Source organism: Thermobia domestica, chromosome 11, assembly GCF_964235325.1.
Source record: "Thermobia domestica chromosome 11, izTheDome1.hap1.1, whole genome shotgun sequence".
NCBI lineage: Eukaryota > Metazoa > Arthropoda > Insecta > Zygentoma > Lepismatidae > Thermobia > Thermobia domestica.
The window spans coordinates 258,767,791-258,788,438 of record NC_137464.1 but is presented as its reverse complement, the minus strand read 5'-3'; the positions used below and the strand labels follow the sequence as shown (position 1 = coordinate 258,788,438).

The 20,648-nt window shown below is 35.3% G+C and overlaps 1 protein-coding gene across 1 annotated transcript in view; it reads left to right on the top strand.

Moving 5' to 3' along the window:
• Abca3 (ATP binding cassette subfamily A member 3) overlaps window positions 1–20,648 on the top strand; it is a 124,121-nt gene that overhangs the window by 28,441 nt on the left and 75,032 nt on the right. The window contains exons 6-10 of the mRNA XM_081732148.1: window positions 2,512–2,693; window positions 5,346–5,480; window positions 8,240–8,360; window positions 14,710–14,864; window positions 17,072–17,227. Coding sequence (XP_081588274.1) covers window positions 2,512–2,693; window positions 5,346–5,480; window positions 8,240–8,360; window positions 14,710–14,864; window positions 17,072–17,227 — 749 coding nt within the window. The remainder of the gene's footprint in view (window positions 1–2,511; window positions 2,694–5,345; window positions 5,481–8,239; window positions 8,361–14,709; window positions 14,865–17,071; window positions 17,228–20,648) is intronic.

The following is a 20,648-nucleotide window of genomic DNA, read 5'->3' as shown; positions in this document are numbered from 1 at the left end:
TCTGCTGTCATCCCCGATTTTTCTACAGCTCTTATGGACAGAGCCTGGATTATATTATTTTTTATGCATTTTCACCTTCTGTCTCCAAAGATTCGCGGCGCACTGGTTGAGAATCACTGCTGTATGATAACAAGATTGTTTAAATATAACCTAGCGCGTAAAATCAGAGAACGATATTTGAAGTCAGGTATGCTAAACCTCCTTCCATATTGACAAATTTGAGAAGAGAACGAAAATACCAAAAGAAAGAAAGAAAGAAAGAAAGAAAGAAAAGAAGGAAAGCAAGAAAGTAAAGAAAGAAAGAAAGAAAGAAAAGAAGAAAGCAAGCAAGAAAGAAAGAAAAAGAAAAAGCAAGCAAGCAAGAAAGAAAGAAAGAAAGAGAAAAGAAAGAAGAAAGAAAGAAAGAAAAAGAAAGAAGGAAGAAGAAAGCAAGAAAGAAAGCAAAAAAGAAAGAAAGAAAAAAGAAAAATAAGAAAGCAAGCAAGAAAGAAAGAAAAGAAATAAATAAAGAGAGAAAGAAAGAGAAAAGAAAGAAGGAAGAAAGAAAGAAAGAAAATAAATACTATATTGAGACAACAATAACATGGATAAATGGGTTATAAGAGCTCGTATTGTAGTTCTATAGTGTATGTAATATGCAGATACGTTTAAGAACATATATGTTTTTTTTTCTTAAACTTTCTTCTCAAATTTATTAATAGTGGTCCAATGTAGCGTAGTGGCTAGCCTTTGGTTCGATTCCGGATGGGGACACTCGGTCAAAAAGATGTAACAGCTTTTTCAGGGCGCCCATCCTTAGTAATGAGGTTTTCTTGGGCTTTCCTCATTCCCACCAGACAAAATACCGGAATAGTACCCTAACATAATGGTCCCAGGCCGTTTCCTCCCCCCCCCCCTCTTTCAAGGAACGTCATCATTCATATGTGGTGGGGCGAACATGGTCATAGATACTGAAAAAAGCCCAGAAATCTAATTCCTAATCCTGGTCGTAATCAAATTTGTCAATGTGAACATACTGACAAAAGACTTTAGTATAACAAATCTCATTTATTAGTTCCAAATGAGTTACTAAATTATATTTACGTGAAAATAAATTATCAAGATGATTGTGGATTCAATTATTTATTTACAATTATATATTTTTAAATAATTGTTTTATTACGAAGGAGATAGTGTAATTTACAAATAATACAAGCATCACTTATGTTAGTGGTAAGTCTCTGTGTGTCACAGAGTAGACAACTTTAAGAAACAAAATTGCCGATTTTCGTCTTTAAAATTATCGTATATTCGTTACACACGTGATAATTGTAGAAACATAATACTACTAATAATAGCAATAATAGATAATAAACTTATATGGTAATCTTTAGTTTCAAATTCCAAATCGGCGTTACTGTCCAGTAGCCTCAATCTCAATATGGGGTCTTAATAAATTAATATTTTGACACTTTTATTTGATCGCAATTGTTACTTTCCTTGTTGAACGGAATTGTCGCTACATCACTAGTAGGAGCATGATAACTCCATGTTCCGACTATTTTGCCAGTCTCGATCATGGAAAAATGAGAGAAATCGATAGTTCATCCTTAATATTGTTGTGATTATATAATAACAGTAATATTATTTTTACAAATTATGAAATCCCAATAATTAATATTTTGACATTTTCAGTTGATCGCAATTGTCACTACTCTCAGATTAAGATACACCATTTCTTTGTTGATCGCAATTGTCGCTACATTACTATTAGGAACATGACAGCTCCATGTTTCGACTATTTTGTCAGACTCAAACATGGAAAAATGACAGAGAAATCTGTAGTTTATCCTTAAAGTTGCTGTGAATATATAATAATAGTAATACTATTTTTATAAATTATGGAATCTAAATAATTAATATTTTGACACTTTCAGTTAATCGCAATTGTAACTAGTCTCAGATTAAGATACACCATTTCTTTGTTGATCGCAATTGTCGCAGGTCGCAATTGACGCTACATTACTATTAGGAACATGACAGCTCCATGTTTCGACTATTTTGCCAGACTCAAACATAGAAAAATGACAGAGAAATCTGTAGTTTATCCTTAAAGTTGCTGTGAATATATAATAACAGTAATATTATTTTTATATAAATTATGGGATCTCAATAATTAACATTTTGACATTTTCATTTGATTGCAATTGTCATCGCAAATGTCGGAGGTCGCAATTGTCGCTACACCACTATTAGGAGAATGACAGACGGATATGTTTTGCTATCATCTTACAATAGATATTTACGAATAGTTTACTTCTTTAATTTATGCAGAAACATTTCAGAGCCATAAAGTAAGAGCTCAATACCACTTCTTTCTTTATGCATGAGAATTTCTAATAACATTCTACAGCAATTAGTTTCTTCTTATTCTTAGTTTATTAGCAACTTTTGAATGATATTTTACAACATGGTCAAAGACCAAATCTAATTTTTATAATAAGACTATTTAATGATTTTGTTCTATTCCAGCTACTGGCGTTCAGTGGGACAGTCTGGTAACGACAGCTTCCCCGGACGACAATTTTACCTTTGGTGATGTGTTATTGATATTACTTGTGGATTCACTGGTATATCTACTGTTAGCTCTTTATATCGAAGGGGTGTTTCCAGGAGAGTACGGAGTCCCTCAGCGCTGGTATTTCCCATTTACAGTAAGTGACTTATGTATTTTATGTGTACAGCAGTAATCCTCAATCATCATCTTAGTTATTATGCTATTATTGGCTTGTTATTTACCGCAAATAGAGAACATTCCATGCATTACTCTTAACATCTTCGAGACCGTAGTGGCTCAGTGGTAGAGCGTTTACCTCTGGTGCATGGGGTCCTTAGTTCGATGCCAGCTCGCGCTAAGTAAACTTTGTGGTAGACAAACACCGTGTGCGTGGGTTTTCTCGGGTTCTTCTGTTTCCTCTCACTTTCTCCATTCCACCAATTAATTCATTTCTCATCATTACCGTCTCCTTTAGTCTATCTGGCACAACCGCGGGATGTAAAACTGAAAGATTTCGTTTCATTTTCATTTCTTAACATCTTCGTTTTGACGTAACAACTTCTGTTCTTCCTTCTTTTTCTTTCTACCGTATATTTTATACATATAGTTCCTTGTTAACTAGTTTCTCTTCCTCTTTTTAATTACATCTAATATTATACCTATAATATTTTCTTCCTTACTGTTCGTTACACTTTCTCTTTCATTTCCTGTTAAAGTAGTTTTTTAAGGCATAGTTGAAAAATTCAAATAAAACACCCCTAGTAGCAGAGACATCTTGTAAACCGCTTGCTGTAAGCTTGAATTTGCAAGTCGGCAAGCATACATCCAGCTAGATTGGAAAACGTGCAAGCATGCCGCAAGCTGGATTCCAGTAACGAAGCTACATGGGAGCAACCTTGCATTCAGTGTTCCTTTCAAGTTTAACGCAAGCGTTTTACAAGTCAAGTATATAGCCAATGAAAGGCCAGTGCTGCTATGACGCTCTGCGAAGGATCTAAAGCATAGCTTGCAAGTACAACAAAAGGCAGATTGTATGAAAGCTTGCGTTTCAAGTGCAAGCGTAGAAACCCAAAGGCCAAGGACGCGCCAACTGACTGAAAGCTTTCTTGCTAATAGAGGCGTTTAAAATTATCAATACATTCGCCTATAATGTAGTGCAGGAGCTCCATAGTGCTGAAAGAATATAAGATACGATTTGCATTTTAATTAGTCTTAAAAAGTAAGCTTAGAATCCATATTAAAAATAGATAGTTGCGCTTACATCTCAGCGAATCCAAGGGCAATATCCTCCATGTATACTCAAAGACAAACTTAAAGAAAACTGGAATTTTCGATCTACATCGAACGGCTAGAAAGTTAAGATCAGAACTCGTTTAAATAAAACAGATTTCAAAAAGAGATCTATGTATGATACACAAGCAAAAGTGGAACAGTGTACCATCGGTACAGCTGCAACGAAGTCTACTGCAGTGGAAACTTCGATGTTGTGCAGCGTTTCATACCAATTTCCATTACATCAAGCGTGATCAGTGTCGTAACTGAGAGGCCCGCAGAGTTTGGGGGCCCACCGCGAAGAAAATGTCAAAAACTATAAGCAACAAAAAAGTGAGCTGAATACGGAATATTCATTTCCCCGAATAATATTATTTACTTTAGAAAAGGAAAAATATGCTCTGGATGAAAATTTATCCATTCTAGTAATATTAGTTTAAAAAATTATCTTAGCACTCGAGGAAAAATAATTTTGATGCCGACTGTACAATGTGCTGAAAATGTCTTTTTTTTGCACAAAAAATTAAGCAAAAGAATACGTATCCCTATTAATACACTCAGTTCAGAACCTTTATAACTTACATTGTTGCGATTTCAAATTGGTATTACACAATGAGATAAAGCTGAAAACAACAATTCGGGAACTAGCATATCTCCTATTAATAGATAACTACCGTGCACAGCTTACCGGTGTGTGCACAGCTTTTTTTGTTATTTCTGACCTTACCAATGAGTGTTTCTTCAAGGGAGAGATCTTTGTCAAAATTAAAACTAATAAAGAACTATTTACGCAGTTCCATGTCCAAGGGCGCCCATGTTGTGGTTTCCAATGATAGGGGCAAGTATTAGTGACGTTTCAAAAATAGTTTCAAATTTTGCTGTAACTAATGTAAAAATTCTATTGGATTTTCGATATTCCGAAGTACAATTTCCTCGATGGGGGGCAATCGCCCCACCTTGCCCCTTCTGATGGCGCCCTTGTCCATGTCTCAAGAACGGTTGACTAGTTTCAGTATTTTAAGTGTTGATTGTGAGAGAACAAGATCAATAGACGTAAGTAATATAATAGAAATATTTGCAGAAAAAAATAGAAGATTACACTGCTTCAAATGAACATTCCGCAGTTCGTTTTCTTTTTCGATGAGAGCCATTAATTTTAAGCATTAATTTTAATTGTAATTTAATTATATTCCATGGTCACTATGTTAATTACGATTTATGAACCATTGTCTTCTACAGAGCATAATATAGTGGGAAGTTAATGGGCAAGGGAAGGGGGCCCAAAAATAATCCTGCGGGGGGGCGACATTTTTGTGTTACGCTACTGAGCATGATCGATGGTGGCAGGGTAGAATATCATAGGTAATTAACAACGTCAGTTTGTTGTGATGGAAAGGAATCAGTCTTTGTATATTACTACTTTGCGAAATTTGTATCTCGAAATAAGCGTAATAAAATCTTTTTACTCTTTATACTGTAATAATATAAAAACTACTGTTATCGTATATATTGTCTTCAGTCTTTCTTATTTTTACAGAAATCCTATTGGTGTGGCCAACCTGTTCCTGATGACAATTTGTTAGTGGTGGAAAATGGAATCCAAACGAGAGAAATGTTTGAGGATGAACCAGTTCATTTGCATGCGGGGATCCAAATTAAAAATCTAACAAAGGTAAGTGGCTTTTATGGGTAAACAGCACACGGAGAAGGTAAAGCACATTTTATCCGTTCAGCGAATAGTTTACAGAAAGTAAATACAAATCATCAAATTAGTCTAATACCAGAGCTCTTCTTCTGAATTTAGAAGCTACCGCGCATGCCTTTAATACAAGAAATCCTAGGTTCCATAGCAACGAACCCACTACAGTGATTCAGAGACTACTTAAAACTATATGTGTGGTTCTATATAGCCCAGCTGTTGACAATGGACGTAAATACCAATTCTATATAAAAATGGTAAAATAAGATGTCACTTTTTCGCTATTTTTGATTTTTCGCTTTAGTGGTTGCTCACACTGACTGTGAGATCTGCCTAAATAGTGTATATGCTGGCAAAAATTGATAACGGCTTAATTAAAACATTTTCATTTAGCACTATATCAGGTGTTCAAAAATGGCGCTCACGGACAACAGAGTGTTGTTCTTCAGTTGAAAATAAAGTGAAAATGCCTTGTAATGATATATAGAGCAACCCAAAAGCATAACAGCAATTTACACATATGGTTGGTACCTTGAACATGGTTGTGGTTGTTTAAGGGTTCAGAAGAAACTAATTTTAAAAGTATAATAAAGCTTAATTTTAGAAAATAAAGCATAAAGCATAATTTAAAATATATACCATAATTCTTAAAAAATCTCTTTAACTACAAGTTTAACATACTGTATTAATAGTTTTTAAAACCAATATTTATAATACAAAAGCATTGAGAACAACAATGTAACAATGAAAAGCTTATTTTTATTTCTGTACACTTTTCGGTGTAATCCTTTAATGTGGAGAAAAGAAAAAAAGGAGAAGAAGAAGAAAACTTCCGCCAACAATGAATAATACACAAGATCACACTATATTGTTTTGTATATCTCTTGATCTTGAGCACCTTGTGTACTTTTTGGTGGCATCTTTTACTGTCCCTTTCTGTATGTATGCACCTCCAAGGCGCACACAAGTGATAAAAAATTGACTCGAGTAAAGCATATCTCTTTACAGTGCATTAAGTAGAAAGTTCATTAAATAGGAAAGAAACTGGTTGCATAAAATATTAATAAAGAGATCAAAATGTTTAGAATATTTAATGTATAGTAAATATTATATATTATACACGATTAGTGTAAAACAATGATTGAAATTAATAATAAAGCATGATTTGAAAAAAATAAAGTATAATTAAACAAAAAAATAAAGCATAATGTGGGTTGCTCTAATGATATACCATCCAGGGTCTCCTTCAGCTGCTATTGGGAATTAAAAGCTCCACTACGTGGCAACGTCGTAAACTTAGAATCATTAGCATTGCTCTACAAACCCATCGAGCAATTACATCGATTGTTACGCTAAGAAGTGCTGCTAGCGTTAACGTCAGTCGACTTTAACTGCCATCTGGAAAGAATCGATGGAACTATTTGATGGATCTGTTCTTGATCTGCGGAATGCAGTTCTCGTCACGCAATTGCACCCCGAATCGCAGGGCCAGATTGGATCATAGGTCACGAAATTCGCGAACCTAATCTATCAGTGTGTCGTGTCAAGCTCCTTTTCATTACGCTTTCCTCTCTTTAGATCAGCGTTTCCCAACCTTTTTCAACTTGCGGCACACTTCAGGGTAACTTGAATTCTCGCGGCACACATATTATTATTATTATTATTATTATTATTATTATTATTATTATTATTATTATTATTATTATTATTATTATTATTATTATTATTATTTGAAAATATAAAATACTGTAGTATTTTTTTTCTGATTACTGACATCCTTCTCACAGAGAAGAAAGCTAGACCACTGTTTTTTCCCCGTGGTAAATCATTATGCTTATTTTTCATTTTAATTTAAAAATAGAAAACAATTACAATCAGATATAGGGCTCAAGTTGTTAAAAATACACTTTTTTTTCGAAAACTGTGTCCAACCTTTCATTAAGAAGGAGGATCACTACATAACGAACGAACAAACGAATCTCTTTTACTTTTAAAACACAAATATAGGTAATTCGTATGCATGTTTACTTTGCCGGAAGGATTGAATAATATTTTAAAATTTCAAGTTACGAAATAGTCTGCAACAATAAAGAAGCAATAATGGTCATAACAATGATAACAAATACTTTTTTTTTCAAAATTAGAAATGTACAGAAAAATGTTCTACAGAAAAGTAACACAGTATGAAACTTTAAATTTTAGATTCATAGTAGTAATTTGAAATACAAATATACCTTTTTCTGTATGTCTTGCAATTTGATTGCTATAGAATTACTAATTTTGTTCCGATTTCCTCGCGGCACACCAGCGACCCATTCGCGGCACACCACTGTGCCGCGGCACACCGGTTGGGAAACGCTGCTTTAGATCCTCACTTAAATGATTCCTTTCTATAAGTCTGCAATCCTTCCATTCCAACCTAAAGAATTTGGAATTTCCTTCGGGTAATGGTATTATTGGCAGTCGAAATGTTTACCAATGCCACTCTTGTTATCTGAAAAATATTAGCTTTTTTAGTTGAAAAATCCTAAAGATGCCATGCCATGAAATACATAAACGCGGATAAATAAAATAAACATATTATAAAGTAGAAAATTTTCAAATGGTTAAACCTTTATGAAGGCATTCTTATTAAAAACAATCTATGTTAATGTGAATAATAATAATAAAAAAAAACAATAATACATTTTTGATGATTCGTCATCACAATTTTATCTGTATCTTTTCTGTAGGTCTACGGAAATAGAAAAGCAGCTGTCAATTGTTTATCCCTAAACATGTACGAAGGTCAAATAACTGTTCTCTTAGGACATAACGGAGCTGGGAAAACAACAACAATGTCAATGTTAACAGGTAGGTTTTAAGTTCTTTTAATAGATTCCTCTTGTGAGGTAGGTAATCTTTTAAAGATAAACTCTTTAATTCTTAACTATGATACTATGTACAAAATACAAAGTAATCAAGAAAGTTATTGTCGTTTTTGTTTATTTCCCATTAATCATGCGCTCACAGAGAGGAAAGGAAGTTACGCATTGCCTGCCTAGCGATCGGAACACAGACTAGAATACATACAGACAAGCAACTTCCAATATGCGCTATTGAAATCAGTTTGAATCGTCTACACAGCGAAAGAACCAATCAACGCTGTCGGTGGGCGGGATCAGTGTCGTCATGTGTGGATGGCGCTGGCATCGGTCTTGGAACGTCGCGTCATGGGTTGTCATAGTACCCGGCGGATTGTTTTCGTCTGCTTCGCATCTCAGTGTTAGATGTAGTGCAGAAACATAAGATAAGCTGATGTTCACTTTTTTTTGTACTGTCTCTGGACTAGACGTTACATTACAGCTTTTTTTAAAAAGAAATATTAATAGATTTTTCTTTCTTTTAAAGAGTTCAGTTGAAACTATCTAAGTTCCGCGGAAGTACGTGAACAGAAAAAGCTACCCTAGCGAAAATCTAGCTACCCCAGTCTGTGGTTACTCTCGAAATTTCCACGTAGGTGATGTCAGATCGATTTGTTAGTTCCGTCGTCGTGTTTTAGAGGCGCTACTGTAGCCAAGTTTCCAGATTTTCGCTGAGTTTGCGGTCTGTATATTCTAGTCTGTGGATCGAAAGTTAGTCTGACTATCAACCTTTAGTAGTACAGGCACGTTGCGCACACACAGTGCCCTTAGTAGTACAGGCACGTTGCGCACACACAGTACCCTTAGTAGTACAGGCACGTTGCGTACACACAGTACCCTTAGTAGTACAGGCACGTTGCGTACACACAGTACCTTTAATAGTACAGGTACGTTGCGGATACACAGTACTCTTAGTAGTACAGGCACGTTGCGCACACACAGTACCCTTAATAGTACAGGTACGTTGCGCACACACAGTACTCTTAGTAGTACAGGCACGTTACGGACACACAGTAGTCATAACTCGTCCAGTGTTGAAGAGGAATGGAGGTATCTAAGCAGCTTGTTCGCGAGTACTTGTTGTATGACTTTAAAGTAGGTCTGTCAGCTGCTGCATCAAGTGGCCAGGCATTTGGGGAGAATGCCGTGAACGAACACACTGCCAATCATTAATTCCAGAAATTACGTTTGAGAGATTTAAGTCTTTCGGACGAACCTCGCAGTGGACGACCACACGTGTTGGATGTAGAGGTCTGCACGGGCCAGAATTATGAGCCCGGGCCCGTCCCGGCCCGTGAATTTACAATGTGGGGCCCGACCCGAATCCGAAATATGTTTTAGCATTTAGGCCCGAGCACGGCCCGAACTCGTGTGATAATCAAATGAGCCCGAAATAAGCCCGAATTACGGCAACTTAATAATTAACGCAAAATTCTATTTTTATTTACAGCAATTAGAGATTTAATTTTGCAGTTGTGCTTTAAAAGTTCTCCAGAAAGAACGGTGCAGTGTATATCGTTGTATAGTATATTTGCAAAGTTAGGCCCGAAAAGACCCGAGAAATATGGTTATATATTTAAAAATTTACGGCCAAAGCCCGAGCCCGTGCAGACGTCTAATTGGATGACAAGCCCCTGAAAGCAGCCATCGAATAGGACAGTGGTCCAACGTGTGATAAACTAGCAGAAAGTTTCCACAGCCAAACTTCACCCATACGACAGGGAAGTCATACAAGTTAAGCAAGTGGGTACCCCACACATTATCGGCAGCCAACAAGGAACAACGAATGCCAACCTGTTTGTCCTTGCTCATTCGGCACCTGAACACACCCATCGTTGATCGTTTGCTCACTAGTAAAGAAAAGTGGGTTCTCTTTAACATTCCCAAGCGTACCAAACATTGGTTGTCGTCACGTGCTCACATCTTAAAACCACCTCTGTACCCACGAAAGGTTATGCTCTCTGTATGGTGGAATTTTCGGCAGGTAGTGCATTATGAGCTCCTTCCACCTCGTCAGATCATCACTACTGACCTCTACTCTCAACGGTTGCAAAGGATGTACCGTGTATTCCGGTATAGGGAGCCGGCACTGGTGAATTGCAAGGATGTACTGTTCCTGCGTGACAATGCCAAGCCACATGTGACAAAGAGGACCCAGAAGACCCTTCAATAACTTGACTTAGAGACACTGTGTCATGCACCATATTCACTGGACCTTGCGCCAACAGATTAACACCTGCTTCATTCCCTTGACAACCACCTTCGTAGGTGATCCTTCGCAAATGAGTGAGACCTGCGGAACGCGCTCACGACCACCGAGTTTTATCACCAGGATATTGTGCAGCTACAGGAACGTTGACAAAAGGTGTTGGATACTGATGAAGATTACTTCGAAACCTAAATGTACGTACCGTCCATTGTACTGCTCTTTGTATAGCACTGTTCTAGAATGGCAAGAACTTTTGTGGCTACCTTAATAATAGAACAATGAGGAAGACTTTTTCAGAATAATTTGACTTTTGCATTGATATATTAATAATTACATTATATAATAGTATGTTGAGATTTGTCATGCAAAAGTCAAATTACTTACATCTTCGGAAACTTAAATAGAAAGTCCCACTTTTTATTCCAGATTCGGATTCTAAGAAAAAAAGATAAGTACATTTTATTTGAAGCATACTTCTTAATTTGTGAGAGATGGCGCTGTAATCAGTAAAAACTAGTTCCACTGAGGTTTCTTCAATTGGGAGCTCTCGTGTTTCATTCCAGAATGAATCTACGATAAACAACACCAATCTGTTGTTTTAAACTTTTTTGGGACTCGTAATATATGCTGCTACTAGTGCTACATTCAGCAAATAGAAAGAATACTCATGTTTCTTAGTCCTTGCTGAATGTAGCATTATCTATCACGAGTCATTAAAAAGTTTAAAACAAATTGGTATATATTGGAAGACCCATATTTTATTTAACCCCTTCGGTCCCTAGGTCCACATTTGTGGACACAAATTAATATATTTTTCCTGGTCGTTTCGTTAAATCTGCTCGAAAAATTCCTGGCGTACACACGCGTGGATGTCTGAGCACCAAATACATTTCTTTCTGGTAAGTTCGAGTGCAAGCGGCAGCCGCCCTCCAATTGTTTGAGATGGCAGGTGCTGGTGGAATATAGACTTTTGTAAGTCGAAAAAAATATCATTTTTGCGGATATATAGTATTGCCACAATCAAGGTTTTTTTGTGTGATAAACAATTAAAGTTTCAGAGACTTGTCGGCGATTATTAGCTTTGTTTTATCTCTGATGAACAAAAAATAATGATAAGTTATTTTTTAATGCCCACAATTGTGTACACATGTTTTATATTTGATAGTTGTTTCTCTATATTTTTTTTATTTTAGGTTTGTTTTGCTACACAATTGCACACATTAAAAACGAAACACGATATAAATGCATTGATAGAAGTAAAAAATATATTATTGACGGCAGCATTGTTTCATTTTCGTTATTAGAAAGTATAGGAAATTTGTCACTACACTAATTTCTACTATTTGTGCTAATCATTAATGTAACAAATATTGCAAGCATATAGTCAATGGTTTCGTTCTTTTTCATTCTTAGGAGAGCTAACCACAGATGTTCAAATTCGAATTTTAACTACCTCAGAATGTTGTCCAATTTTGTCCATTTTTGTCCAACCCACCCCCCCAAAAAATTTGTACAATTGAAATAAACGACGGAGGGCCATTTCAAAATTTGGCCACTTCAAATATCTGTAGTGCGACATGTTCAAATTCGAATTTTAACTACCTCAGAATGTTGTTCAATTTTTGTTCATTTTTATCCAACCAAGAAAAACTTCTGTACAATTGAAATAACGACGGAGGGCCATTTCAAAATTTGGCCACTCCAACTACCTGTAGTGCGACATTTTCTAAGTGAACCTGCCTGTGATTGACCAAATAACTTTGTGTAGATAATTTAATTCTTTAGAATAGATCATGAGTACAATTTATTGCTTACCATTTAGTCTTTTGCAACACCACCATCGCTATCTTCACTCCTAGAGTTACCGGAGTCATCATCTATAAAATCTGAATCATCGATATCTGAACCCTAAAGCAAATTTAGAACATAATTGTTAGGTCTCCTAAGAATGAAAAGAACGAAAACATTGACCATATGCTTATTTTTGAAAAATGGAGATGAAAACTACTTTTATTTTTCCACAAAAATGAGAAAATGGATATTCAGAAACATAACAAATAATTTGATCTGTCATGTTATGTTCTCAAGAAAGGAGGAAAATGTACCAAAAATATTACTAAATGAAAGTATTATATTTAATAAGAAAGTTTTCTGTCCTGCTATTTCAAGTATATAAACGTAGCCGTTGTTTTATTGTGTCACCGGAATAAAATATATCATAATTGTTTACAAAGTATTTAGATATGCAATTGCTTGTTACTGAACCAATGTCCACAAATTTGGACATAGTATTTTCTTCTTTTTTTTTGTAAAACAATAAAAAAATTCAAATTCTGAAAAATAAATTCAAAAATATAATTTTAAATGTGTAGCGTACAAATAATTGAAAGATGATTTTAAAAGGTTGGTAGTCTGGGACTGAAGGGGTTGATCATGTTTCACAGTTGGTTAAAAGTTGATATTTAGCAACCCGATTTCCACACGTAATTTCACTGTAAGGGGTGCTTATTTTTGGTACATCCCTTTGTCTATCATCTTTCAGTTACAATAAGTGTTCAAATTGACTGCCTACCTCCACTTCCAAGCATTTATTGAGCTGAGCTTCGAATGATTGTACTTAACTTATAAGTGTGTGTATGCAGTAAATCGCGCCAGGAAAATTTTAAAAAGGAGCAAAACTTCGAAAAAATTCGACCAAGATGGGAATTTTTGTGGAAACTTTTATTTTGATGACCTCAGCATATGTTGAAAAGCACCCGTAATTTGAGCCTTGATGTTTTTGGTTTTGAGGAATGAGGTGAAAAGAGAATAGTTTTTTAAGCATAAATCTTAAGCCACTTATTCCACTTTGAACACCCTCCTCCCCTTTAAGGTACACATCAAAAATTCTAAATAACCTCGGTCTCTTCCAAGCTTCGACGTATTTAAGGATATGCAAAGTAGCCGATGTGGATTTTGTGTACCGGGCAAACAAATAAAAAATTATTTATTTTTACATATAAGATGGATTGCCTCTTCTCCTTTGAGTACCCCTCCTTCCCCCTTAGGATAAACATTTAAAAGAATTAGATAGTCTGTGGTCTCTTACAAACTATGGTCACTTTAGTAAAGTTTCTTAGAAGTATACCAATCAGACAGTTTGAATTTATAAACCGGACAAACAAAGAAATATCCATTTTGTGGTGTCCGCTATTTTTTTCACACCAAGCTGGATTACAGTGGTATCAGCTATTTCTGTTCATGGACGGCTTTAGCATTTTAAGTTTGGATAGGCGTGTGGATACATATACACATTTGATTGATTAAGGACAGTAGAAAATTACTTTTGCAGTAGTGATTGACGCTATTTGCTAAATAATTATCTACCATTAGTATAAATAGTGGAAAATATATTTACTCTTTATTGTATCTTTTAGCGTTTTCAAAATTTTGGGTAGGCCGTTGTCTACTCGGCCTACCAGCTAAAGCCGCCACTGTTCCTGTTCGGAAATCAGGTTTATAGTGGTGTCCACAATTTTGTTCAGACCAAGCTGAATTATAGTGGTGTTCGCTATTTCTGTTCAGAAATCATAATGGTGTCCGCTATTTCTGTTTAGACCAATCTGAATTATGGTGGTGTCCGCTATTCCTGTTCAGAAATCAGAATTATCGTGGTGTCCACTACTTTCGTTTAGAAATCAGGGGATTATATGGTGTCCCCTATTTCTGTTCAGACCAAGTTGGATTATAGTGGTGTCCGCTATTTGATTATGTTTTAGATAACTGCAAAAAAAATTAAATTTTTCCTTTTCATCCCCCCCCCCCCTCCGTAAAAAACCTCTCGAACTAAGCGTGTTTTTCAGGCTATCTTAACAACATCAAAATAAAGGTCTCCAATATAAACCAGTTTGGTCTGAATTTGTTTCGAAGTTAAAGTTTAATTTTCCTACTGCGATGAAAAGCAAGAATAACGTTGTTAATGGCCAAACTAATTCTGTTGGTCATGTATATAAAATCGTGATAATGTTCACACCAACTAATTGTTTCGTAAGTATCTTTTGTTTTCCGATGATTTGGATAGACAAAGCTCACACGTTATTTTATTTTCTAGGTCTGTATTCACCAACCTGTGGCACGGCTATTGTTCATGGTCATGATGTGAGAACTGATATACAAGGCGTAAGAGCGAGTCTTGGTCTATGTCCTCAACACAATGTTCTATTCGACGAATTGACAGTCAGAGAACATCTCTACTTCTTCTGTAAGGTATTGTAATGTTAATTCTTTAAGAAGAATAAATTTCCTACAACTTCCAGCTATCTGTTACTAGTTCAACCTTACAATTCTTATGCTCACTCAACAATCTGATGGACCTACAACTCCTTATTTTCAACCTACATAGTACATACCTAATCTCACGACATGCATGGTTCGTAAACAACCTAACAGCCTCCATAACTTTAAAATTTAAAACCATCTATTTCTTCTTTAAAGACATATATTGATGCATGTTTATAGTAAATAATCATCTCTTACAGCATCAGAAAGATAAACACACTGCTGAACAAGACTGCACTTATTAGCTTAATATAAAAACACATTTACACGTGTGACGTTTCGATCTTCTAGCCAAGATCCTCATCAGACGTACACTCATGGATCATGGATGAGGATCTTGGCTAGAAGATCGAAACGTCACGTGTAAATGTGTTTTTATATTAAATAAGTGCAGTCTTGTTCAGCAGTGTGTTTATTTTTCTGATTTTCTTTGCAAGACGTATGGCTATGATTGTGTCTTTTACAGCATCAAGATATAATTTTCGTAGTTAGTTTCGGCATATTCGCGTACCGTTATCAGTAGGGTTAAAAAAAATGAAATCTTTAATGTCCCATATTATGCTTAAAAAAACAGATGAATGATTATAATAAAATTGGTGGGATGAGAATGTTGGAATGTGCGGGAAAATTCACGAATATATCCAACACATGGCTTGGGATCGAACCAGGAACTTCTTGCACAAGAAGTGAGCGCTCTACCACTGAACGAGCATGGCCAGCCAATCAATATGTTGGAGGCCTTTACCGGAAAAATCATCTCACATCACAAAATAAAATATCAGCTTGTACTTGTGTATGTACATTTGAAAACTAAACATTGGTAAATGTTTAACCCTCGCACTACCAACGGAGTGGTACTTTTTGCCCAACACAGTATGTCTTTTGTAATTACTCTTCCAATTGTTTCTTTAAAATTGTTTAAAAAAAAAAGTTATTGCTCAAGAAGTTTAGCTGAATCATATACCTTACGGTGGTGAAAATTAAACGTCAGTGTATCTAACAAATTTACTATTTTAAGTTGGTGGGCACAAAGCACCCCTCCCCCCATTGGTAGGAGATGTGACTGACACTTAGCAGTGTCACTCCTAGATGGCAGTATAATAAATAGCTCCTTCTCTTATTCCGTGTACTGTATACTTCAGTCACTGTAGATTTTTGTGAGAATTTCTAATTTTGTTTCTTTTGCGAGATATATTTAATCTTAACAAGTGGGTACAAAATGACTCCCTCCCCCTTGGTAGTCCGCGTTGCAAAAAATACCTAGGTAGCGCTAGGGTAAAAAGTTAGATAGATAAACAATTATTGGAAAAATTAAATATTGCTCCATATTTTAAAGATAAATACATAAAAATTCAGTGGATAAATTAAATATTGCTAACTATTTAAATTAAAAAAAAAAAAAATACTGATATACATTTATTGGGAGAACATAAACGCTGCTAAACAGCGGAGAAAACAAATTTTCTAAATATTTTAAAGTTGAGAAAATGCATTCACTGCACTAAGGAAAATAATCTCTAATTAATTACAATGAAATGAATTGAAGAAGTTTCTAATGTACGTCTTCTGTTAAAAAAAAAAGTCAAATAAAGTAAAGAAAGTTTCCAGCAATCGATCGCACTTGTTTTGTGAACAAGAATGAGCCAATTCGTGGTCCGGGCTAAGGAGATAATGGCTGTAACCCTAAAAATTTGAAAGAGGTATATGAAAAGAACAAAACCTTTTATAAAGAGAGACTTAAACGTGATAAGTAAAGTCGATTTATTTAGTGTGAGCTTCAGGATTTGGTGAAAAGGTCTGTTCCTTAATATTCTCCTTAGATGCACCCTTAAAGTTCCATATATAGCACATTTCTTCGTAAGTCACCAGAAAGAAATGATGCCGGAAGTACACTATTGCTTGACCTGGTCATTAAATCTGGAAGATGAGAATCGAATACCTGTAAAAGACCTTCCTCAAATAGATCCGTTGTCCGCGATTGTACAGTATATTAATATATATATATATATATATATATATATATATATATATATATATATATATATATATATATATATATATATATATATATTAAAATTATCTTACATTTACAAAATGTAATTTTTAAAATTATCCTCAATTTTCCTTTGTTTCAGTTGAAAGGTTTGAGTTCCCGAGAGATTGACCGTGAAGTAGCGAAGTATATAGACAAATTAAAACTTGAAGATAAAGCAGATTCACAGGCTCAAACGTTGTCTGGAGGAATGCAACGGAAGCTTTCTGTAGGTGTCGCCTTATGTGGAAGATCCAAGGTTAGTGGCTAGTTGTAACTAATGGTGCAATACATAAAATACATTTTTTTTTTTCTAAATTGGGTAGTAAATTCACAATAAAATCATTTCGACTGATTTCATCTTCAAGGTATCAAGACAATTCTTGAGCTTCAAAGAAAAGAGATTTATACTTAATGAAAATTGATTTTCTTTTTGGAAAGTTTTTTAAAAGATGAATTCATCCCATTATTCTTGATCTTGGAATTTCAAGTAATTTTTAAAAGCAATTCAAGTAATTCTTGATCCCCAAGTAATTCTTAAGAGTCTTACGTATGTCTATTTGATGTATTCAAATTTTGAGAAATGAAATGAAATCATTAAGTTTTACGTCCCACGATTATATCGGCTATGCTAAAGGAGACAGTGATGAAGAAATGAATGAAATGGTAGAATGAAGAAATTGCAAAGAAACGGGAAAATCCCGCAAAAATTCACGCACACAGTGTTTGTCCATCACAAAGTTTACTTGGCGCGAACTGGGATCGAACCAAGAACCCCATGCACCTGAGGGAACACTACCACTGAGTCACTGCGGCCCCTCAAATTTTGAGAAGTTCACAAGCATAAGAGAACTGACGCGATTTTGTTTCACAGCTTACCCATACTTAAGAAATGCTACGAATCACAATGATCTTTAATTTCCAAGTCCTAGATAGAGCTCCTTCGTTGCTAAGCGGTTAGCGTGGGAGTGGGAGACCCAGTTTCGATTCCTGGCGGGAGCTCAAGTGGTTCGGATTCCACGTTAATCAGTAGGTCCACGTCTCATACAGCCTCGCTGCTGAACGAGGTGTTGGACTCAAAATCAACTCAACCCAAGTCCTAGATATTTTTCACGTTTACATCACAACGCAATTCAAATCGTATCACTAACCAATTTCTAAAAACTGAAGATCACTAACATACTTCTATTTCGTACTATATTCTTCGTACATTCTACATATTCTTAATTTACACTTAGAATATTCTCAATGGCTAACCACTCGTAAGCAATGCGGTAAAATTGCGATATTTATCTTACGAGTTAGAAATATCATGAGAAATGTGAAAACGCGAGAGCGGGAACAGTGATGCTAACTCCAGAGGGTATATAAGAGGTGACCAACTCCCAAACAGCCAGAAGGAGTGGAAGTCTGATGAAGACATAGTTATTGTGTCGAAACTGTTACGTGATTGTGTGTTTAGTTACATATTATCACATTGCCTTGCTCAGTGTATTGTTGTATTTTAGTACAAAATGGAAACAAGGCCTGATAGAATAGTCGTGGGGAAAATCCCATTTTATGGGATTGTTTGACATTAATTGCTTGAATAGGGACAAAGGGAATTTTTACCAAAATTGGCAACATATATGAGATTTTTCGTATGTTTATTTTATCGATGCCAACAAAAGTCTCTGTGAGCAGAAAGTAGGCTAGTTTCATTTCTTGTTAACTACTTTTTAAATAATATTTTTTATTTTAATTCTACTGTTTATTAAAATTATTTATTTTGTACTCTTTATTACAAAATAAATAGAAATATTATTTAAAAAGTAGTTAACAAGGAACACAGACAGCATGATAAGCCATCAAATGCCATTGAGTTCATTTTCCTAGTCGCTGCCGTAACCTAGATTTTTGGGTAATTCAAATTCTGATCACACTGTAATTTCTCTGGATGGCAACACTGAAAATTCTTCCGATTCATATTCTCGGGTGTAGAATACCATTATCTATTATTGATATAAATTAGATTCCATTATCTCTTTTATTTACGAAAATCTGGCAAAATAAAAATTGTTAGCTTTTGAAAAATATTTAGTAGTCTACCCCCTTAAGGAAAATGGCGTTGACTGGAAAACGTGCTACGAAAGGTTTGGCAGAAGATAGACTATTAGCTTGATGTGTTCCGTGTTACGTGAGGTGCGCAATAGAACACCTGTGAATGTGTTCCAAGCAAACTTTGATAGTTTACCTTCCTTAGCACATGTTTCACAATAACATGTGTTTATTAGATTTCACAGAATACATTTGTGAAATCGGGTTCATCATATCGACTTACCCTGTATATTGGAATACTTGGGATTCTTTACTATCGTATTTTCCCAAATCTATATTATAAAATTGAAAGTGACTATGTTTGTGACTCTTGATCTCTTGAACCGCCCTACTGATCTCACTCAAATTTTCAACGTAGATGCGGTTCCGACCTGGGAGTGTTTTTAGCTATTTCCTTTGACAGTACAACTTAGGGGAGGAGGGGGACATGACATAGAGGAAAAAAAAACTTAATAACTTTTGAACAACACGACCGATTTTGATCACATTTTCAATGTAGATGAGGTTCGGGACTGGGATGATTTTTATCACTTCACTTTGACGGAGCAACGTACGGAAGGAGGTGGAGGGGCAGATATACAAAAATCAATAAATATAAAAATAAAAGTGACTATGTTCTTGAATTAATTACTTTTGAACCACCCGATCTATCTCAATCAAACTTTCAACATATATGAAGTTCAGACTTGGGGAGTTTTTTTTTATCATTTCATTTTGACAGTAGATCTTAGGGGAGGAGGATGGGAGGGGAGGGTACAGCTATATAAAAATAAATAAAACTTCATAAGTCTTGAACCACCCAACCGATCTCGATCAAATTTTCAACATAGATGACGTTCAGGCTTGGGTTAATTTTTATCATTTAACTATGACGGGGCAACGTAGGGGAGGGAATGGGGAGGCGGAGATATATATATGTAAAAAAAATAAAAATGAAAGTGACTGTCTATGTGACTTCACTCTTAAACCACCTGACCGATCCCACTCAAATTTTCAAGATAGATGAGGTTCGGGCCTGGGATGGTATTTATCTATTCACTTTGACGATAGAACTTAGGGGAGGAGGTGGGAGGGGGAGATATATAAAAATAAATAAAACTTAATAACTCTTGAACCACCGGACCGATATCGATCAAATTTTCAACCTAGATCAAGTTCGAACATGATATTATTTTTGTCATATCACTTTGACGATGTAACTTAAAAAAGGGGGAAAAACATTTACAAATGATCGAAAATGGCCGATATTAGTGTCGAATCTATCGTTTTTGAGATCGCTGAGATGAACAGTGATACTTTTGATGCCATTTAAATACAAATTCAGCCCCGCAAAAATTGTGGGAGGGGAGGGATATATATATATATATATATATATATATATATATATATATATATATATATATATATATATATATATATATATATATATATAAGTGTGTGTGTGTAATCAAAATGACGAATATCAGTGTCGAATTCATACTTTTCGGGGTCGCTGAGATGAACAACGACATTTCCGATGCCGTTGCCCGCAACATAAGGAGGAGAGGGGATATATAAAAATCATCGAAAATGACCAATATAAA